The sequence below is a fragment of the Esox lucius genome, chromosome 19 (genome assembly GCF_011004845.1).
Source record: "Esox lucius isolate fEsoLuc1 chromosome 19, fEsoLuc1.pri, whole genome shotgun sequence".
NCBI lineage: Eukaryota > Metazoa > Chordata > Actinopteri > Esociformes > Esocidae > Esox > Esox lucius.
The window spans coordinates 33097662-33121966 of record NC_047587.1 but is presented as its reverse complement, the minus strand read 5'-3'; the positions used below and the strand labels follow the sequence as shown (position 1 = coordinate 33121966).

The following is a 24305-nucleotide window of genomic DNA, read 5'->3' as shown; positions in this document are numbered from 1 at the left end:
CCTTTCTTCCCTTAGAACATTGATTGTGACCTCTCGCTTTATTCGCCAAGAGGATTTTGAGTCTTTCCCAGGAAACATAACAAAGAAACCAACTTAATTTTCATGTACTGAATTGTAATTTCCTTGCCTCTGAAATGGGTGAATTTTTCATTATATTGTCACGCAAAAATAACTGCTCTATTCAGTAGAGAGCCTACCTATGGTGCATTGCATAAGTACCCCCCCCCCCCCCCCACCCCCCCCCAAGTACTTTTCTGAAACAAAAATTGGTTTAACTAGGATTCTTTCCCATTGATTTACACTTCATTCACATAACTTTGAATAGGCAAAGTATTGGAGTTAATTTGACATGAACAGAAATGTGTTGGGTTGTATGTATGAATATTAGTCAATACTTTTGTAGAACCACTATTTTCGGGTAAGTCTCTACCAGCTTTGTGCATCGAATTCCTGCACTATTTGCCTATTGTTTTTCGAATGGGCAATGTTTAACAGCAACTTTCAAGTCTGAGCTTTGACTGGGCCATATGCTGTGTTTAAAGGATATAATGGCAGTTAGATATTGGTAGGTAAACAAAGACCACACCTGATGTGATTTTCTCAAATAAACAGCAATTATTATTTATAGCAGCAATGTGGGGAGAATGTCACAAGTGGAGGAGGAGAAATTAGGGTACGCTGTCTTTCTGTTGGCTTGACTTCAAGGTCAAAGACTCTTGTCTGTGTTATCCTCCTAATTTCCTTTTTTTTTAACCCATTCCAAGTCTTTAATGTCTAAGGTGTCATGCTGAAGGTGAACCTCCGCCCTAGTCTAAGGTGTCATGCTGAAGGTGAACCTCCACCCTTGTCTAAGGTGTCATACTGAAGGTGAACCTCCGCCCTAGTCTAAAGTGTCATGCTGAAGGTGAACCTCCACCCTCATCTAAAGTGTCATGCTGAAGGTGAACCTCCGCCCTAGTCTAAGGTGTCATGCTGAAGGTGAACCTCCGCCCTAGTCTAAGGTGTCATGCTGAAGGTGAACCTCCGCCCTAGTCTAAGGTGTCATGCTGAAGGTGAACCTCCGCCCTAGTCTAAGGTGTCATGCTGAAGGTGAACCTCCGCCCTAGTCTAAGGTGTCTTGCTGAAGGTGAACCTCCGCCCTAGTCTAAGGTGTCATGCTGAAGGTGAACCTCCGCCCTTGTCTAAGGTGTCATGCTGAAGGTGAACCTCCGCCCTTGTCTAAGGTGTCATGCTGAAGGTGAACCTCCGCCCTAGTCTAAGGTGTCATGCTGAAGGTGAACCTCCGCCCTAGTCTAAGGTGTCATGCTGAAGGTGAACCTCCGCCCTAGTCTAAGGCGTCATGCTGAAGGTGAACCTCCGCCCTCGTCTAAGGTGTCATGCTGAAGGTGAACAATCCTTAAATGTTCTCTCCATGTATCTCCATTCATATTACCCTTTACCCGGACATGTTTCCTGACTGAAAGGATCCCAATATCATGTTTCCATCATGCTCAGCTGTCCAGAGGGTTTTCTCAGGGAGATGAGCTGTGTTGGCTTTGCACCACACATAGCTTTTTGAAGTTAGGCCACACAACGTTTTGAATTTGTTGTGATTTTGGCTTGGTCTTACCATGTCTTTGATGTGTCTCCCATGTCAGAATTTGATCTGACTCATAGATTTTTCTGGCTCATCGTTACTGATCATGAATAGGTTCTTCCATAGTCTCTGCTTTTTGGGTCCTTCCAAATAACAAAACAAAAGGGTAATCTTGTATGTGAAATGTAGTCAGCAGCAGCCATAAGAGCAAATACAGATGAGGCAAAAAATTTACTATACCAGCATTATAGTGTTTTTTAACCTATGAGTGAAATGTCCTGTCCTTAATCACTTGAAGTTAGGTGTCGACCAACTAATCACAAGTCTCTTTGAATACCTTTTTTTAAGGTCAGGGGATAATTAGACTCTTTAATCACCATGCTCTCCTTCACCATGGCAACTAAGGTAGGGGTGTCCTCAGTCTTTTACCAGGGGGTCCTCTATGGCCCCCAATTAGTAGGAAAAGATGGCTATAACTAGTTGGCATATTTTGCTTCAGGTCCTCCGGTGGCATGGTGTGCTTGATTGGACGCCCCGGAGTACTGCTCTGTATCTAACACCAAAACCACTTTAGCTACCCTTTTTTTCCCCTTTACTTTTATCTCTGAAATTGTTTTTGTGAATTTGCGGTGAATTGATGTCTTTGAAGATGTCCATTGATACACCTGCCAGGGCTAAGATGACTCTCTTAGGGTGCACCATGGAGGGTGCCATTTCTGTCACCATTCACAAGGCCACAGCTCACCTAGATGAACATGTGAGAATCCTGTTCATTGACTATAGTTCAGCATACACATCACAAGGTTTCAAGAACTCTGGACAAACCTCTTTGTAACTATATAATGGACATTCTGACAGGCAGACCTCTAACTGTGAGGACTGGCAATAACTCAGCCTCCTCACTAACTCACTAACACTGGGGGCCCCCCAGGGGTGTGTCCTCGGCTTTACACCCTGTTCACATGACAGCATGGCTCTGCATGACGCCAGCTCCGTCATCAAAATGTGCAGTTGACACCCTGGTTTTAGTCTAGATAACCAACTCTGGACAGCAACCTCTCTCTCAATGTTAACTTCAGCAAGAACACATTCTTATTTTCAGCATTGACTTGGGAACAATTTGAATTAACTGCCTTGCTTAGGGACAGGACAACAGAGTGTTCAGCTCATCAACTCGAATATCCAGCGGCTTTTTGTTTACTGGCCCAAACGCCTGACAACTAGGCTGTTTGTTCTGTTTTTGTTTTCTTTTGGTCTTGAATGTTTTTGCCTTTCTTTATTTTCAGTTATTCAAGAAAGGCAAAAGTCACCCATTAGAAAAACATTTAAAGGTGCACTCTGGTCCCTTTTGGAATCTTTATCCAACTGTAACGCCCCACATTCCAAAATAACTGGCAAAGAAAATAAAATAAAGAATGTAAATCTGCGTATACCGTTCTGTAAGTGACTTGCCGCACACCTAAACCTCCTTTTTATTGTGATTGGTATTGATATGTCTCGGTTGAACTCTAAAACAGTTAAAATATTGTTTTGGTGGAGGAGCTGGGCAATTTCAATGGGTTTATCATGTGAAAGGAGTGCACTTTTAAAATTGCAGTGATTGGTGTGATCAATGGATGCTGTCATTAGAGAACGGTGAACCCTAAAGGGAGTATTAAAAATACATGCCGTTGTTACATACTGGTGTTTTACAGCCTCTTTTAACTCAAAATGGGGTCTCTAAGCACAGTAATATTTCCTAGCTAATTTAATGAATATAATGTTTCTTCTCAGGATTATTGCATAAAACAATGCGATAATGTCTTTTTTATGTTATGTCTTACATTTATATTATTGCATTGTCACCCATTACAGTGATGTCCTGTGTGAAGAACTATATCAACCCTGATGTAAATTTGCTTTACGCCTTTTCTTCTCAATCCTAATGGATTTCTAAGCTAAATGTGTTCCCACATTTAATACTTGGAATGATTTCAATATATGGGCCCTGCAGACAACGAACCTAGGGTGATGACAATAAGATCATCTCCATGGCAACCTTCTGCTCCCATTTTATGCACTTTTTTAAGTGTGTTCAATGTGGTTGTTGTTCATTCAGCAGCTTATGCAGAGTACTTTACGGGGCAGGTCTGGGATCAGTTTTGTGTAGTGTTTTGTAATAGTTGGTAGAAATGGATGATCCTTGAACAATGTTCTGGGGTTGCTTCTCCTAAGCACTAACTTATCGCTGGGCAGACACTTGTAGCCTGTCTCGTTGAGTCCTGTAGCCGTGCTCCTTGATCTCATCTATATGAGAGCTAGCATCCTGACTCACCTTAACACGTCCTTGTCGCTACGACACTTCAGACGCAGAGAGAGACAAAGAAAAAGTTATAAATAAATACAGAAAGGTGAGGAGACAGGAGGAGCACAGAGAGAGAGACTGACAAGAAATGGAAAGTGTGAAAAGAACAGTGGTGGCGGGAGGAGAGGGGAGAGATGGGAGATGTTAATGATGATTTATCGTGCAGCGTTTCCACGGTTTTGCAGGCTTGGGTCGCTGTGGAGATGCAGCTGCGTGTGTCATTCTGTGGATGTGTGTCTAAGCAGGGTAATGCTGATGACGTTCAATCCCTGGCACATCATGCCCAGCCATCACAGCTATTTCTGGATCCTTGCTCCACACAGAGACCCATTGATTAGGCTCTCCCAGCTATTGATCTGGCAACCCTACGTTAATGTATGGAAAGCGAGCCAGAGAGGCGAGAGCTCTGTGTCTGGAACGGGCAGACATTGTTGACCAGAAACTGATTGGGGATTGATGCGAGTGTAAGGGAATGTCCGTACGCCCTATTAAATATCACATTTCTTTGACTGCCTTTAATTCCACCTCTTCCTCTTTATCTACCTTGCTCTTTCTATTACTCTCTCAGGCTTTACTTCCATTCATTTTCACACACATATGCGATGCATTCATTTAATATGCCAGTCTATTTTGTAATGTTTTGCACATGCTGGATGAAAACTAGAAGACTGTAATATCTCTGTGTTGCATTCCTCTGTGTCTCAGTAATAACCTAAAGCCTGAGTGGGACGACTATATATATGTACAATGAGGAGAACAAGTATTTGATACACTGCCGATTTTGCAGGTTTTCCCACTTACAAAGCGTGTAGAAATCTGTAATTTTTATCATGGGTACTATTCAACTGTGAGTGACGGAATCTAAAACAAAAATCCACAGAATCACATTGTATAATTTTTTTGACATCAGAAAAGCAGAACTTAATATTTGGTACAGAAACCTTTGTTTGCAATTACAGAGATCATACGTTTCCTGTAGTTCTTGACCAGGTTTGCACACACTGCAGCAGGGATTTTGGCCCACTCCTCCATACAGACCTTCTCCAGATCCTTCAGGTTTCGAGGCTGTCTCTGGGCAATCCTGACTTTCAGCTCCCTCCAAATATTTTCTATTGGGTTCAGGTCTGGAGACTGGCTAGGCCACTCCAGAACCTTGAGATGCTTCTTACGGAGCCACTCCTTAGTTGCCCTGGCTGTGTGTTTCAGGTGGTTGTCATGCTGGAAGACCCAGCCACGACCCATCTTCAATGCTCTTACTGCTGGAAGGAGGTTGTTGGCCAAGATCTCTCAATGCATTGCCCAATCCATCCTCCCCTCAATACGGTGCAGTCGTCCTGTCCCCTTTGCAGAAAAGCATCCCCAAAGAAGGATGTTTCCACCTCCATGCTTCATGTTTGGGATGGTGTTTTTGGGGTTGTACTCATCCTTCTTCTTCCTCCAAACATGGCAAATGGAGTTTAGACCTAAAAGCTCTATTTTTGTCTCATCAGACCACATGACCTTCTCCCATTCCTCCTCTGGATCATCCAGATGGTAATTGGCAAACGTCAGACAGGCCTGGACATGCGCTGGCTTGAACAGGGGGACCTTGCGTGTGCTGCAGGATTTTTGGAGTCTGTTTGATTGAGTGTGTAGACAGGTGTCTTTTATACAGGTGACGAGTTCATGCAGGTAATGAGTGGAGAACAGGAGGGCGTCTTAAAGAAAAACTAACAGGTCTGTGAGAGCCGGAATTCTTACTGGTTGGTAAGTGATCAAATACTAATGTCATGCAATAAAATGCAAATAAATTATAAAAATATCATACAGTGTGATTTTCTGGATTTTTAGATTCAGTCTCACAGTTAAAGTGTACCTATGAGAAAAATGACAGACCTCTACATGCTTTGTAAGTAGGAAAACCTGCAAAATCTTCAGTGTATCAAATACTTGTTCTCCCCACAGTATAGATATATATATATTTTTTTTTACAAAAGAACAAGCCAAATACCTTTTGCGGGACACTGTAGACAACCGTTGATTGAAATGAACGAGTGGAGGGAGAGCGGGATGGAGAGACAAATGAAGGATATGGCGCATGTCTACATGTGAAGTGCGGCTGCTCTGAGAGAGGGGCAACTGTCGGAGAGTTACAACAGGCGGACATCCGTGTGTGTGTGTGTGTGTGTGTGTGTGTGTGTGTGAGAACCAGAAAGAGAAAGGCAGTGTGTGAGTGTGGGTAAGCATATAGCAGGACCATCTCTAATGACCCCATCCTGGCTTGCGGGTATGAAGGCCTCCACTGTCGTCTCTCATTAGCGCTCAGAGGCAGAGGTGAGGGGACGTGGGAGAGGAGGCGAGCTGGCAGAAAAGGCTAATAAATGATCACACGCCACGCGGCCCAGCCTTGGCTAGACATCTGCCACTGGTCAGCTCTCCGTCTCACTCCCTTTGTCTCACTCCTTTCTTCGGCCCTCCTACCCTTATTCTCGATTTCTTTTTCTCTGTGTTTCATTCTCTGCATCTAGATAGTCCTCACCTTATTTTCTTCCTGTTTTATTCGGCTTATAATTTTATCTTCCACTCTCACTTTATATCTCCATGCAGTATTTCTCTCTGTGCTTCTTAAGCACCGGGATGCTGCCCATACAGACATACAGCCTGTCAACTTAATCAAACCAAGAGTAATCTCCTAAAACTAGATTTTACATCAATTCTCAGCTTAAATACCTCTCCCCTGTAGTCTGACTTTTGACTTTTACTTTCAATCAAACTGTAACTGAATGGCTTGATGCCTGTTGGCCTAATTTATATAGTGGGCCTTGTGACTCAATCCATTTTCATGAATGGGTGGTATACCTAATAAATGCGTGTGTGTGTGTGTCTTCCATTATCATTGAGACAGATTGCATGTTGTCTTCTTTTGGCTCTACACTTGGAAGGTTATTATTGGATTTGAAAACAATATAGGTTTGCAGCTTTTATTTATAAAACTGAGTTTTTTCCATTTAGTATTATACTATCCCCCTCTTTCACTGCACCCAAAGTATTGGGACAGTCGGCTTGATAAGTAGTTTTGGTTAGTGAGCTGCATTCTATCAAATCATTTAGGCATGCATAAGAGAGCTGTCATTTCCTGATTAGGATTTCAGCAGTTCACTGGTTCATTACTATTATTATTATTTTCCGGCAAAAAAAGTAGTTTTTTGCGAATTCCAGTGAGATAAAAGGGCTTGCCCAGATTTTTATGGTAGTAAAGAGCCAAGGGCCGCAACTTCTGGTGCTGTTACAAGCCTCCAAAGGTGCACTTTTTGCAGGCTCACCACCCCCACCCATTGTGACCTAGAGCCTTGAAAATTGGTACATAGGTGTAGCAAATTTGCCATTGGGACCCATAAAATCCGCCATGATGGATTTTCCGCCATCTTGGATTTTTTGAAAAACACAAATGTACTCCTCTGGCACCAAATGTCCGATCTTCACGTACTTTGATATTTGGCATCTAGGGACCATGTTCTTCAAATGTTATATCAGTCACACCATTATGTCAAAAAAATGTATGCTATTGTCCAATGAACATGTGAGGGGGCGTGGTTTTGCACATTGATGCACACATCTACACGGATTATGGTATAATAATTCTACTTGGTACATATGTTCACAAGGAGGATATGGAAAAAATTACTGCAAGGATTTTTTAATCAACCACACTGTGGCACTATTGAGGTTTTTCACGTTAGCAATGTCACCATACTCACCCCGTTTGAGATACAGCCTTAAAAAGAGGTAGATAAGTCAACCTCATAAGGAACATATTTGCCATTGGGACTAATTAACTTCGATTTAAGGGTTTGGTGGCTCTTTTGAATTTGTGAAAAACACTTTAAAATCATCTACTCTGGCAACTAAGGACCAATCTTCATGTACATTCATTTTTGGCATCTATGGACGATTGTCTTCAAAAGTTATTTCAATCAGGCCAGTGTCTTAAAAAACATGGTTGACGTGGTTTTGCACATACACTCACCTAAAGGATTATTAGGAACACCTGTTCAATTTCTCATTAATGCAATTATCTAATCAACCAATCACATGGCAGTTGCTTCAATGCATTTAGGGGTGTGGTCCTGGTCAAGACAATCTCCTGAACTCCAAACTGAATGTCAGAATGGGAAATAAAAGTGATTTAACCAATTTTGAGCGTGGCATGGTTGTTGGTGCCAGACAGGCCGGTCTGAGTATTTCACAATATGCTCAGTTACTGGGATTTTCACGCACAACCATTTCTAGGGTTTACAAAGAATGGTGTGAAAAGGGAAAAACATCCAGTATGCGGCAGTCCTGTGAGCGAAAATGCCTTGTTGATGCTAGAGGTCAGAGGAGAATGGGCCGACTGATTCAAGCTGATAGAAGAGCAACTTTGACTGAAATAACCACTCGTTACAACCGAGGTTTGCAGCAAAGCATTTGTGAAGCCACAACACGCACAACCTTGAGGCGGATGGGCTACAACAGCAGAAGACCCCACTGGGTACCACTCATCTCCACTACAAATAGGAAAAAGAGGCTACAATTTGCAGGAGCTCACCAAAATTGGACAGTTGAAGACTGGAAGAATGTTGCCTGGTCTGATGAGTCTCGATTTCTGTTGAGACATTCAGATGGTAGTCAGAATTTGGCGTAAACAGAATGAGAACATGGATCCGTCATGCCTTGTTACCACTGTGCAGGCTGGTGGTGGTGGTGTAATGGTGTGGGGGATGTTTTCTTGGCACACTTTAGGCCCCTTAGTGCCAATTGGGCATGGTTTAAATGCCACGGCCTACCTGAGCATTGTTTCTGACCATGTCCATCCCTTTATGACCACCATGTAACCATCCTCTGATGGCTACTTCCAGCAGGATAATGCACCATGTCACGAAGCTCGAATCATTTCAAATTGGTTTCTTGAACATGACAATTAGTTCACTGTACTGAAATGCCCCCCACAGTCACCAGATCTCAACCCAATAGAGCATTTTTTGGATGTGGTTTGAACGGGAGCTTCGTGCCCTGGATGTGCATCCCACAAATCTCCAGCAACTGCAAGATGCTATCCTATCAATATGGGCCAACATTTCAAAAGAATGCTTTCAGCACCTTGTTGAATCAATGCCACGTAGAATTAAGGCAGTTCTGAAGGCGAAAGGGGGTCAAACACAGTATTAGTATGGTGTTCCTAATAATCCTTTAGGTGAGTGTATATAGACATCTCCTACAAGGATAATGGGATAATAATTATACTTGGTGCATATGTTAACATAGATGACACGACAATAATGACTGCAGAGATTTGTTTATCAACCACATGGTGGTGCTATTGGGGTTCCCCACCACTGCATGCTTACCATGCCCACCACGTTTAAAATAAAACCTTGAGAACAAATTTAAAAGTCCATCTCCTCCCAAGGAATATATTTTTAATTGGGACCCATTATATCGGGTGAATTTTTTTCTGCAATTCTGAATAATGAGAAACGCTCCAAATGCTACTTCTGTAGCATCAAATGACCGATGTCAAGTGTGAGCACATTTGGTACACATGATCAGGGTTGTGAGTTTAGTTTATATGAAAGATGTTTCCATTTGGCCACATGGGGATACTAGTGAAAAGTACAAAACATACATGTAATATTGTTTACAGCTATGGACATGAGTTGGATTTATTTCCTATTGGAAAAACTGCAATCTGGCTTGCAGCTTAAATTATTTTTTGGGGACTTTCTTGTCAATGAAATGCTGAAAAATTTGAAACAATCTATCATGAACATTGTCAAAACCATTGTCTAAGCAAAACATATGTTGAAACATACAGCAGATGACAAAGAATGCTCACCTTAAATATCTAAATGAATTCTTACTGTCCTAATATTTTCAGGGTGTACTGCATGTACAGTACCCTCTGTGAGAAGAGAATAATCTAGTTTTTGATTTCACTGTGCCTTAATGCTAGGGCCTCTGAACCGTTCCCGGAATATGATTGTTAAATTTGATCGACTTGCTCCATGGACTCTGCTAAACCTGACAGTCTGCATCAGAAGTTTCTGATGGATCTGCCTGATGGCTTTGATTGAGAGCAACTGAATGACTAATACTGACTTACTGTAGGGGTGTGTGTGTGGGTGGATGTGTGGGTGTGTGTTTTTGCCAATGACGCTCAATCCCTGGCAGTTTGGATTGAGAGGTGTTGTGAACAGCCATCACTCCCATTTCTGGATCCATGCTCTGCATAGAGATCCATTGATTAGGCCCTCCCGGCTATTGATCTGGCAACCCTATAGTAATGTATAGAAAGAGATATGCAGATAGCCACATAGGAAAGACCTCTGTGTCTGGAATAGGCAGAGATTGGTGACTATAACCTGTTGAGCGATTTGATGAGTGTGAAGGAATGCCCATATATCCTATTAAACATTTGATTTGTTCGACTTTCTCTCTCATTTTCTTTTCTGCATTTTAACATGTTAATTGATGTGGAATTCATGTTGAACGGAATTCTACTTTGCAATGATTATTTATTGATTTATGTATTTAAAAAGAAAAAATACTTTTTGACTGAACAGGATTATTAATTTATATTCCTTGACGGCCTTCATCAAATGTTTAGGTGTTGATGTAAGATCTGTCTGATGGCTTTAAGAACTACATATGTCTTGTTGTCATAGAAATAGTGCAAAATTAGAAAAGCGGTGTGAGAGTTTTGCGAGAGATTTACTGACACGATACACAGTCCCCTACAATAAGTCAATATATGTGAACCCATGCATGTTATTTTTTTTAATCCTTTGTAGTTCAGTATTGTAGAAAAGGCAATGGATTGATAACAACTACCAATTAATGTGATTAAAATGAAACCGCAGTGTTCAAGCAAGTTTCTCTAAGGGCGACAATTGCTGCAGCTCAATCAGGACCTATTTATGCAACACATCTTATCATGGTGACATTATCACTCCAAGAAGTGACCAGCATTATACATTGATTCTGTTCAAATATTCCCTGGGTGATTGCTTTCAGTAAAGAATTCTGTTGCCTTTTATGTAGATCCCTATATGGAATTAGTATTTTAAGCCTGTCAATGAGGTTTTGCCAGATAGGCCAGCAAGCTGACGGAAACCCCAAAACCAAAGAGACAAGTGGAGCTCTTCAAACTGATAACACAATGAGGAATGACAGTGAAGACAGAGATACGCCTCCACATTTAACCCAATTTTAAAAGTGATTCAACACTTCTTTAAAATCAGCCTTAGGTGAATGTGTGAAGACAGAGTGTACAAGTGAGAAATGTCGGCTTTAGGAAAGAGCATTACATTAAGTCTGGGTTGTAGAGCAGTGATCTCACAAGGGACAAGACTCCTAACACCGTTAAACCTTCAAGTCATAGATTTGGTAAATGGCACTTGTTTATTCAAATACCAGTCATGAAGTGTTTGTGACGGTGTTTAGAAAGTACTGTAAGCTCCGTCCAGAGGGTGAACGGATGAAAGGTTGCCACGGAGGGCGGTCAAACGTGTTGCAAAGCAGAACCACAGATTTCTGCGGCTGTTGTGGGGCTAGAAGAACTGTCAGTGGAGGCTGCTAAACTGTTAGCAACAGCACGTTGACGTCGGTTCCAAGTGCTCAGAGCCTACAGCGCTGCTGTGAAACTATTTTTCAGTCAACGACAAGCCGACTTCCTTGATCGTTGTTTTATTACGTCTCTAATTCACTAAGTCATATTGCCCATGTACCTATTTTTTGCAGCCCCGGGGGGCTGGTTTCTATGGAATCCATGTCTTTCTGTCTGTATTAATTAGTGAACCATTATTCAGAGCCATACACCCCCCAGATGGAGGTTATATACTTTCAGACACAATGTCAGTGTCTTCATAAAATCTCCCCTTTCTGTCTAAAGCTTATTGTTTTGTTGGCAGTGACCGATGCCAGCAACAACATGTAACTGAATTACATATAAATATGTTCATGGAACAAGGATAACAATAGGGTGAATGTTCTCTACTTCAATCAATCAAATGTATTTATAAAGCCTTTTTTACATCAGCAGTTGTCACAAAGTGCTTTTACAAAAACACCTGGCCCTAAACCCCAAGGAGCAAACAACAGTAGTGTTGAATTTCAGTGGCTAGGAAAAACTCCCTAAGAAGGCCGAAATTTAGGAACAAACCTGGAGAGGAACCAGGCTCAGAGGGGTGACCAGTCCTTGCTGGCTGTGCCAGATGAACAATTTAAGAGTACACATTGTAATAATTAATGAATGCATGTGGGCTGAGTCCAGAGTCTATTTAAACGTAGTCCAGGTCAGAAGCATGACCAGATGGACAAGGACAGGGACAACACAGGGGAGGGGGTCTGCACAGAGGCAGCTGAAATCGTCTGGTATCGTCTTGATCTGCCACACAACCAGGAGGACTTTTGACAGGGACAGCAACGGGTCTTTCAAGTCCTTGTCCATCTGGTCATGCTTCTGACCTGGACTAGGTATAAATAGACTCTGGACTCAGCCCACATGCATTCATTAATTATTACAATTTGTACTCTTAAATTGACTTTGGACAGGGACAGCAACGGGTCTTTCAAGCCTGGTACTCCGCAGGTGTGGGCAAAGACCTCATGTCCTAAGTTTTAAACTTTAACATTTTGAAAATGCATTCCTTAGATCTACAAGGATTTATTGTGGAGAAGGAAAACTGACCCTACTCCACCAGCACAATAATATAGCAGCATAAGACCTTGGGGCTGAGACAGAGGGGTCCAGTGACACTATGGCCCTATCCGTGGGAGGTCACAGACAGGGCCCAACAGGCAGGAAATCAATCCACCCACATTGTCAGGCATCAACCAAAGGGACACCCACCAACCGCAACCACCCTGAATGAGGGCCGAGTATTGCCAGCAGAGTACTGCCCAATTACACAAATCATAGAATATTTTGGTAGTCTAGCATTAAGTAAATGTTAATTAGGTATGGCTGAGTTTGACATCTGAAGCTAGAAAAAAGTATTCAGCAACATTAAGCCATATCAATGTTTAGTAATACTTTTGCTGGCGAATTATTGTGATGCTTACATTCCTTAAATGGAATTATAAGGCACTGAATTAATTTGCCAGCTAGCCTCAAATAATTAATGAGGGCTGTTGATTATCTGTCTTGTATATCTAATTACAAATCAGGTGTGGATATAGATAAAGTAATTATTACTGATAGGTTCACAACAAATGACTAATGTTTGCTAATGAGTCTGATTATGCTGTGTCAACCTAAAGTAATATTATAGCTTTGAGTATTAAGATGATACATTAAAAGTATAGAACCAAAGCCATATACTGTTATATATTATGGTAGATATCATTGTCCTCAGAAGTTAGCCCTATAAGAGTACCTGGTTAACGTGGGCTTGATTAGCCCTTGTGATTAGGCACTATGGCTGGCCTGGCGCTGGTTGTTTGTGTAACGTCCACTAGTCACCGTATCTGGGATTTTTTCATTTTCTCAGGCAGCCCAATTCTTATTGCCGCATTTACAATTGTGCCATAGTCTGTACAGAAGTAGTCTGTCTGTGCAACCAAATACATTTGATGAGGCACAAGGGTCAGCCACTACATAGTAGCTATACTTCCAACGCAAATGTTTATGATCTGACGCAATAACAGGCTAATTAGGGGTAAGAGATCTCTTGCTGGTGGCCATGTGCTGTGACAGTCACCACATTAGAAGTTAATCTATAATGTTTTGGCCACACACTGTGTGGAGAGGGGTTTTTTTGTCAAAGAAATTTGTGGCTGCTGATGACTTTGTGGGCTGCTTCAGCTGATTCTGATGCTTTAACGTATTGAGATACTTATAGCCAATTAGAACAGTAATGATTAGCCTCCGTGAGTAATCACCATATAAACTGGGGAGATTGCTGGAGCTGGCTTTTTGTCAGTTGGAGCTCTAATTTGAATAATTGATGCCTGTTCGTGCTCTAGATGCTGCCAGAGTGGTTGTGGAAGGGTGTGGAGGCATGAGGATATATGCAGAGCTCAGGTAGTTTAGTGCAGCAGCTGATGAAATCTGTTTCTTTATTGAATTCACAAAAATGCTGGGCCTGTTTGTAAACTAAGAGTGTAGGTCTTGGTAAATGTAACCTTGATCTTAAATTAGATAAATCATTAAATGTCAAATGCCTTGTGTACAAAATCCATGCCCTTTCCCTTTGATGTGCATGTATGCCTGCATTATGGGGTAAAATCGTTGATGTTAGGTTACTGTTTCCTGATAAGAACTGTCATGTGCTACTGGCTACTCAACTGCTAGAAATGTCAAGCTTACCATACCGCAGGTGTTTCAAACAGATCACAATCTACTAGATGCTACCAGTCCACTTATGAGTAGCTTGTTAAACAAATTATTAATGCAGTTTCTGCAGTGTACCACCTCAAAGAATCCATCTGATTATTCATTGCACATTAACCAACAAAGCCAGACCTACTGTAAGACAATACTAGAAAATGTATATATTCTGCATACTAGAAGTTCTGCCATCAACCACCCCAGCAATTCATGCTATATAAAATATGATGTAGAAATTGTAATTTCTTAAAATTACTCCTGCTTTTAGCTGTGTTAGAATTTTTTGTCCACTTAAAAATATTTTTGGGGATACCCAAATGAAATGACTTGGTGAACACCCCATGTCTTTATTCATGTCTTAATTTTTTTAGCTGGACAATGTAGATGAGCAGGCAGCTCAAATCCGCCGGGAGCTGGATGGAAGACTACAGCTGGCAGAGAGGGTAGCCAGGGTAAGTCTCCAAACTATTGTAACAAGGCTAAGCTAAAAACATTGGTCGTCAATTTGTGGTCATAGAGAGCTACCAAGTTTCCAGCAAAAGAAAAATGGTAAATGCATATTCTGATACTGTAGTTTTCAACTTGTAAAATGGCGACTCTTCCTCTCACACTGAATCCCTCTCAGGAGAGGAAGCACCCCAAGTTTCTGTCCAAAGACATGGAGGGCATGTACATCGAAGAGTTGCGCTCGTCTGTCAACCTGCTCATGGCGAACCTGGAGAGCCTACCTGTAGCTAAGGGAGGCCCTGACTTCAAACAGAAGCTCAAACGTTCTTCAATTAACAACTCCTTCCTGGACATGGGCGACGAGACAGAATTCCTCTCCAAGTCTGATGTGGTGCTCTCCTTCACACTGGAGGTGTGTGCTAGTTTTCTTGTTGTTTAGCTGTACACTCAGGTTGCTCATGGTGGAAGTACTTAATATGTGTCATTATTCTGGTTGACTTTGGATAGAAAGATTTCTCTGTCTTTGACATTTATTAGTCTGTTTGTTTTATCTAATCTGGCATCATCTTGAGTATTGTTTTATCTACCAAGAGACCAAACAAAAGAAACAAAGGCATCTGCTTTTTGACATCATTTGAATGTTTGTATTTCTATGTATGTGTGCATGCATCCTGTAACATTGGTTTCCCTAAGCAGTGATGGTCCACTCAGTGACTGTGGGTTGGGATTCAGTCATAGTGTCTAGACTGAACTTACATAAGCCAGTAGCTCCTTGTCTAATGCTGCCGCTGCCCTTACTATCTGCAAACTTCTGGAGCTCATCATGTCCTCTCTCTGTGACTGTTTGCAGATAGTGATAGTGGAAGTAGAAGGCCTGAAGTCAGTAGCTCCTAACAGGATTGTTTACTGCACCATGGAGGTGGAGGGAGGAGAGAAACTTCAGACAGACCAGGCAGAAGCCTCTAGACCACAGTAAGTCAACAACAAGGTTACTACTGCATTGGTTTACTGAGTGTCTTTACAGCATTGGTTTACTGACTGTCTTCACAGTATTGCTTTATTGACTGTTTTTATCGTATTGGTTTGCTGAATGTCTTTACAGCATTGGTTTGCTGACTGTCTTTACAGCAGTGGATTACTGACTGTCTGTACAGCAATTCACCACAGATAAGAGCTGGAAGTCATGTTTTAAAACAGTAGTAATCAGCATCTTGGAAGATCCTTGTGTCAGAGTAATGGGGTTAGGTATTTTTAAGATTTTCAGTCTCATTATGGCTTACTTTTTCATTGGCCCTTCTTCAGGTCATGTTAACAGATAGTAGACTCCAACGGCAAATGCAAAGCCTAGAATCAAGAATATATATTGACAGCTCTCTAATATCTGCTCAAATGATTGGATGGAACCCACTGGAATACAAGAAACACTTGTCAAACCAATTGTCCCAATACAATCCGGACCAAAAAGGGAGAAAGGTGGTGGTTGTGGTGATAGTTGAGGTTGGCCACCATAGAATTTGAGAATTTTAAAGGCCCCTGTCAGGGCAATGCCTTTTAAAGCCAATTATCTTCAATAAAAATGTTTTGATATTGTACAGATCTCACTGTTCCATGAAACATGCAACAGTCTCTGCCTATAAATATCTTCTGTCATTTTATTGAAGACATTTTTAGACAGCCAACGGACAAACAACCACAGATCAAGAGAGTTGTCAGCCCAGATAACCACTGGGCACTGAGCTTATTAGTTGCATGCATTTTCCACCTCTTATACGGTAGGTTGCTAATAAATGATCAAATCACTTGTTGTGCCAACTGTAATTAAGATGAATATGTTCATTACAGAAACTGTGCAACATTTCTTAATATGAATGTGCCATTCTGCTGATTAATTGTCAAGCTCTTTCATTTCCTGATTTTATCCCCAAGGCCTAGTTTCAACTAGTTTGAGCTATCCTGTAGCTATAGCCTACTATACAACTGGTCATAGTATTGAATACAAAAATACTAAGGCTTGTTTTGTAACTATACTAATAAGCAGTTCAAATGTTGTAAGTTAATCTTCTTCTGACTGTTATGTTCCAGTAGGGCTTAGAATATTATTTAACAAAGTAGGTAAGGTTATGGCTAGGCAATTTAGCGCTTGATGTGAAGTCACACAATTGATCATAGGCATGTTGGAGGTAGATTCTCAAGGAAGTATGTGTTGTTAGAATTAGATACCAATTAATTTGAAGGAATAGGCAGGTTCAACTCCATTATAGTTTAAAGCAATAAGGATTAAAGGGATTACAGCTACAACAGTTCACGTTTGAACCAACTCTCCTCTTCTAATGCACTGGTGCTAGCAAGTTTTACTTTTGGTTAATCAAAAGCTGTAGAAACAAGATTTTATGTTTTAAAAATATAAAAAGCGATTTAGATGCCCCAATGATTCCACACATTATTGAATTCATGAAAAGAAATTGAGTGAACTATGTACAATTTTATCAACCAAGGAAATGACAGACATTTTGGTTGCCCCCATCTGCTATTGTTTGTCTGTGGGCATGCGGAGCGATGATGCATTCTCTTTGTGACACCAATGAAGGGTGCAGATTTTCCATTTGACAGCTTCTGTTGACCTGCTTCTCTTGACTATCTGCTTTCTGGATGTGCTTTTGTGTGCACCCGCAGTCTTTTTTCATTCCTCTAATACTGCAGATAGGCTATGGACATTTTCTTATATTATAGTGCAAAACAAATGTGTATGGCTTCTTTAGGATGGTACCCTGAAATGGGGGAATGTATAACAAGTCTTAATTTCTAAATAGTGAAACCAATGTATATACACAAATTCCCTAAAATAGAAACTAAGAAATACTTTGGTTTGAAATCCAAACCTTTGGTAGGGCCAAAAGATAAACTTTATTTATCACTCTATGTAACAAAATATATTTTTATATCAGGTGTGTGTGACATTTCAGATCACACTACTTTGCACACTAATAGGAACCTGGATGTTTGCAGCAGAGCATGGCCAGTTAAGGTCTAATTGGATTATCCCTGGTCTTGGAATGTCAGCTTTTGAAGATGATATAAACGTGCACACGTTAGCACAGCAGCCATACCTAATGTTAATACAGTCAGACCTGGGCTTTGAAATGCTAACAGTGTGCCGCGCCTTTGAATCAGAATTGAATCTTTAATTGCTAAATATATTAACGTCTACTCAGACTTTTGCTTGGTGTAATGGTACTGCAAGTGGTAGACAACATTCAGTCCCTTCGGAAAGTATTCAGACCCCTTCGCTTTTTGTTTGTATTGATAAAATGATCCCCCCCCCCCTATCAATCTACACACAGTTCCCCATAATGACAAAGGTAAAAAAAAAATCTGGAAATTTTTGCCAAATTAGATTAAAAAAAAAACTACTGAAATATATATGTGCACACCCTTTTTTATTCAGTTCTTTGCAGAAGCGCCTTTGGCAGCAACCACTGCTTTGTGTCTTGGGTATAGGTTTACCACCTTTGCACACCTGGATTTGGGCAGTTTCTCCCGTTCTTCCTTGCAGGTCCTCCCAAGCTCTGTCCCCTCACAGCTGTTCAATGGAATTCATGTCTGACCTTTGGCTGTACAATTCAAGGACATGGACAGACATGTCCTGAAGCCACTCCAACATTCTCTGGGCTGGGTGCTTCGGCCCATTGTTATACTGATAGATGAATCTTCAGCCCTGTTTTAGATTAAATTACGTGTGTTTTTTGGGCACCTCCTTGTCCAAGGCCCTTCTTGCCCCTTAACTTAGATATGCCAATTAGTCCGATCTAGGAAATGTTTTGGTTGTTCTGGACTTCTTCTGTTTCACGATAAAGTAGCCGACTGTTCCTGAGAGTCAATATTTTAGGATTCTTTGATACACTTCCCCAGATTTATCATTTCACACGGTAGAATGTGCCACTGGAGGGCTCCAGTCAAGTTCTAAAGACATTTTAAGGGTGATCAAAGATGGTGCTCACCATAGTAACTGTGTTGTATATTGGCTCCTTTTAACTAGTCTTTGCAGTCTCTGCCACTATCAATTACGATCATCTGTCTCTTCTGGACGTTAGAACTGCTGTAGATAAACTCAGATTCATCTACAACTCACCTTTAGTCATCAAACACCTTTGTCCCAACTTCTCTGAGGCACCACCAATGAGGAAAGATAGGCAGTGTTTCTGTTTGACTGAGGTGGCCAGGCTATATGCCCCGACTCCCTGTAATCTTTTTACCAAACGACCAGTCTCTGGTTAACAATCTAGATGATCTGAACGGAAGACTGGCTTTTCAAAAGGAAAAGATTTCTTGGACTAGTCAGTGATATCCTGGCATTCACACAGACATGGCTTCTGTCATCAAGATTTCATTAAGTCAAATGGTGGCAACTTTGAAGAATCTACAGTATGAAATGTATTTTGATATGTTTGACACTTTTTTCCTTGTCTTATATCATAGTTTTCACTATTATTCTACAATGTGGAAAATGGTAAAACTAATGAAATACCCTAGAAATAGTATTTTCCAAACTTTTGACTGGTACAGTAACTCAAATTTCTTTTTGTCAGACCAAACAAATTGAAAGAAATTGAAAGACATGATTTTTCTTTAGTAATCTGGGTAGGCTGTAAATATCAGTGTTTACACACCAAAGCTGTTGACTGGTAAAAAAAAAACTTGAATATAATTATGTGCCTTTTATTTATTCCCCAAATGTATCTGGTGAACCCAAATGGGGTAGTTTCCCCATTACAATCCACTTTCAATCACCACCTCCACGGTTTTGTCTGTGATCAATTTGTGGGTGTTTTGATTGAGCCTGGCCACCAGCCTGTTGACCTATCCCCAGTACATGGACAGTTTAGAACAGTACTGGAACACCATCTTCTATGGAAGTCTGTGATCTCCTGTTTAGGTCAGTACTGGAACACCATCTTCTATGGAGGTCAGTGATCTCCAGTTTAGGTCAGTACTGGAACACCATCTTCTATGGAAGTCTGATCCCCAGTTTAGGTCAGTACTGGAACACCATCTTCTATGGAGGTCAGTGATCCCCAGTTTAGGTCAGTACTGGAACACCATCTTCTATGGAGGTCAGTGATCTCCAGTTTAGGTCAGTACTGGAACACCATCTTCTATGGAAGTCTGTGATCTCCTGTTTAGGTCAGTACTGGAACACCATCTTCTATGGAAGTCTGTGATCTCCAGTTTAGGTCAATACTAGAACACCATCTTCTACGGAAGTCTGTGATCTCCTGTTTAGGTCAGTACTAGAACACCATCTTCTATGGAAGTCAGTGATCTCCAGTTTAGGTCTGTACTGGAACACCATTTTCTATGGAAGTCTGTGATCCCCAGTCCCCACTTTCCTTACCCACAGTCGATGCCAGACCGATATCCCAGACTTGGCTTGGCTGTGCCACACAGAATAGGGGTGTAGTGGCGCATTGACGCTATATAAATCTCTAGCCGTATAAGTGGTGTGGTTTTAGGTGGACTGCTGCCGTGTCCTTTGACCACGTTGTCTGGGGTAGAAGTAGTTAAATGTTTTTTCATTTTACCTCATTTAGCTGAGTATTTATCTTGCTTCAGTTGAAAATATAAGAGGCTGTTCATATGATCCATCCACATAGCAGACGGATTCTGTGTCTTTTGTGAGACTCCGCAGCATATTCCTATCACATCCCAGCACTGCTGTCGCCTCAGAGCCCCTAGCGAAATGTAAATGTCTGCTTTTGATGATTACTTTAGATAAGTGACTAATTTCTTGATGCTGTGCGTCTAGCCATTGATTTCGGTATGGTTATTATACGGCTGGCAGGGACAGGAGTCTGGTAATACAGTAAGACTTTGTTACCAGACTCCCAGTGGTGCTAAATTTGCTAGATTGCTTATTGGGAGTACATGCCATTACCTATCACTACAATAAAACTTCCTCTTAGAAACCAGAAATACACAGCTATTCAGAGGATTTCCGGGCTAGTCAGTTTAACGGTCATTTCAATTAACGACCCATTCATTCTTGAAAACATTACTTTTAAATGCCTCATGGGCTTTTGTACTCTTGTAATTTGGTCCTATCCTGATCTATATAAACCGAGCAGGGCTCTTAGATCCATGAAAACAGGCCTGCTATTAGAGCCCAGAGTCCAAACTAAATATGGAGAAGCAGCGTTTAGCACTTATGCTGTACAAAACTGGAATAAACTACCAGAAGATCTTAGAAGTGCCCCAGACGTATCCATTTTTAAATCCAGGTTAAAAGCACTTCTCTTCTCACGTGCCATGACTGAGCACTTAAACTTAACCACACTGTGTAAAGCACAATGAATTGCTTCGATGTAATAATTGTGCTATATAAATAAACCTGCTTGCTTGCTTGCTATCATGATCTGAATAAAGTTATATTACTCCACTGTTTTTGTCATCAACGCATGGACGTCCACGCATCCATAGCTTAATTTATTGCATCTTTTCCCGGACCTTTTCTTTGCTGTTGGGGCCTCTGTGTATGCTAACAGCAAGGCATCAACTGGTTGTCATCATCTCACATCTCACATAATCGGATTTGAGGGCAGTTACTTGACTGACAAACAGTGCATTTATCATCTTAAATATAGACAGACAGTACTTGTCCTTCAGCAGAGATGGGGAAAGACCTTGCTTCCCACACACTCCGTAGTCTCGCTCTCTTTTTACTGAAGAAATAGAATCAATGCTTTGCTCCAGAAGTGTCGTTTTCTGCTGCTGTTCTAGCCCCTTGTCAGATCAGATAATGTATATGAGACAGAAAAAGCCTGTAGCCACTGTAACATAGTTAACCTCCCTCCCTCGCATTACAAATTTAACCATTAGCTTGTGGGCCTTTCAAAGACTGGCAAATAAAGACAGAACACTGGCTAAAATATGCTTCACCTCTGGTCTTTTCATTGTGTACCTTGATACAAATAACACAGGTCTAACAATAGCCACTTCTTGTTTGAATTGGCCTTTGACTTTACCTGCCTCTTTGAATAAACGGTTGATATTTCTTTTGTCTCTCACAACTTGAGGGACAGACCACGTGAATGCATTCCACAGGTTGCCTTGGCAACTGTGGAAAAATGTATTTGTTGGCTACACTGGATTCCTGCTGTCCTTGAGAAGCGGGGGGGGGGGGGGGGGTTGGTCATTCCACATTCTGTGGTCATATCTGCACACAGCTAAACATACAGAGCTGAAAACTTCTATCCCATTTTTACTTTTAGACATGTAATGTAGTGTTTAGAAAGCAGAAGCTAATCAAGTTTTCACTCTCTTGCAGTTATCTAATTTTAGAATCTTCAGTGTGTGAGCACAATGTGTTATCAATGTAAAAGGTGCATCGTGGTGACTTGATCAACCATCTGAAATGTCTTTCCAGCTGAATATCTCACAAACGAGTCATTCCTTTAGAAGACAAAATAAGACTGACAACTGATTTTAGCATATTAAAACAGAGATAGCAGTGCGTACCCCTCCAGTGACCTGGTGCAGACCTGAACCTCAATGTGATTGGTATTGTTATTGATATGTCTCGGATAGAAAGAGGGCATTTTTAGGCAAGGTGGATCGCTATTTTCTTAAAGTAAGTTTTTTGAGGAGCTTGGCCATTCCAATGGGGTGATGATGTAACCAGAGTGCCCTTTTAACATACTAGATAATTAATGTATAATGTCCATTTGAAATGGTTGTGCTACACATGTTCACTGACTTGCCTGTTTATTGAACACAAAACAAAAACCTGTATGACGCTTAATACCTGCTGGTTACGTGGCATGGGTAGTCTTCTGTGATTCTTCATCATGGAACTTTTGTCTTTCAGATGGGGCACTCAGGGGGACTTCACAACTACTCACCCGTTGCCCATGGTCAAAGTGAAACTGTTCACAGAGAGCACGGGGGTACTGGCCCTGGAAGACAAGGAGCTGGGGAGGGTGAGACATCAGCATTATCTTTCCCTATTGATATTAGCCACTATTAATATCAACCGTTATCAGTATCAGTCACTGCCAAAACATCAGTCACCGTTCAAGGAAATCACTATTGATGTCAAGCATTTTTACCATCAGTCGATCGTAAAATATATTGTTTTTAATCATATTCGTGTTAGACATTGGCAGAAGCCAATCAATCAAACATTGTCATGGAAATGCACTTAGAACAAAAAGGTTGAGAGTGTTTGATTATTCCCCTGTCCAAGGATGGGCTAAAGATCTGATCTGTTTGTTCTGAAATAAATAATTAGGCAAAACCCTTGAATTGTGGCTGGTTGTGTAAACGTAGCCTAACTGCATTGGTGCGGTCCATCCACAAGAAATTGGTTGCTCTTTCCTCTCCCATCATTATCTTTTCTTCAATCTGAGAAACAGATAGAGACTCCCTTTGAGACATGGGAAACCGTACAAAACGACGAGTTTTACCAGAACTCCACAGTAACACACATATTCTGCTAACTCACTGGCTTTTGTTTTTCTTTCAATTTTGTTGTACGTGTTTCTCTGTGCTCAAAGGTAATTGTTCTGAATGTCTGTCTCTCTGTACCTTGTTTTTTTTACCCTCTTCCTCTTTACTCTGTCACCCCCTTCTCACCTCATTTTTGCTCTATTTCTCTTGCTTTCTCTCATAGACTGCCATTCAAAAGTTTGGGGTCATTTAGAAAATTCCTTGTTTTTGCATGACAACATACATGAATTGTGTTTGAAAAGGAAATAAAGCAAAATCAATAGGAAATATAGGAATTGGTTAGAAATAATGATTTTTATTGAAATAATTATTGTGTCCTTCAAACTTTGCTTTTGTCAAAGAATCCTCCATTTGTAGCAATTTTAGCATTGTAGATCTTTGGTATTCTAGTTGTAAATTTGTTGAGGTAATCTGAAGTGATTTTACACACTGCGTCCTGAAGCAACTTCCACAAGTTGGATTGGCTTGAGAGGGTATGGCATGGTGTTGCAAAATGGAGTGATACCCTTCATTATTCAAGATCCCTTTTACCCTGTACAAATCTCCCACTTCTCCACCACCAAAGCACCCCCATGCCACAAATCCTGTCAAGCACTCCTCCACCATCTTTACATTTGGTCTGCGTCTCATGAGTGTTCTTCTTTGTTCTTTTATCAAACTTAGATTCCTCAGTCCATAACATTTCTTCCCAATCTTCTTCTGTCCAGTGTCTGTGTTCTTTTGCCTATCTTAATCTTTTCTTTTTATTGGCCAGTCTGAGATATGGCTTTTTCTTAGCAACTCTGCCTAAAAGGCCAGCATCCCGGAGTTGTCTCTTCACTTTTGACATTGAGACTGGTGTTTTGCAGGTACTATATAATGAAGCTGCCTGCTTGAAGACCTATGAGGAGTCTCTTTCTCAAACTAGACTCTCCAATGTATGTCTTCTTACTCAGTTGTGCACCAAAGCCTCCCACTTCTCTTTCTATTCTGGTTAGAGCCAGTTTGCGCTGTTTGCGCTGATCTTCAGTATGGAATAGCCTTCAGTTTCTCAGAACAAGCATAGACTGATTAAGTTCTTTATTTTGGGAGATTTTCTGCCTGTAACC

At 41.1% G+C, this 24305-nt stretch overlaps 1 protein-coding gene across 10 annotated transcripts in view; it reads left to right on the top strand.

Annotated features, from left to right (window-relative positions):
- cadps2 (Ca++-dependent secretion activator 2) overlaps nt 1-24305 on the top strand; it is a 203319-nt gene that overhangs the window by 103498 nt on the left and 75516 nt on the right. For all 10 annotated transcript variants that reach the window (XM_029115027.2, XM_029115026.2, XM_029115022.2 and 7 more), the window contains exons 4-7: nt 14640-14720; nt 14894-15127; nt 15566-15687; nt 22577-22688. In XM_029115027.2, the coding sequence (XP_028970860.1) occupies nt 14640-14720; nt 14894-15127; nt 15566-15687; nt 22577-22688 (549 nt within the window). The remainder of the gene's footprint in view (nt 1-14639; nt 14721-14893; nt 15128-15565; nt 15688-22576; nt 22689-24305) is intronic.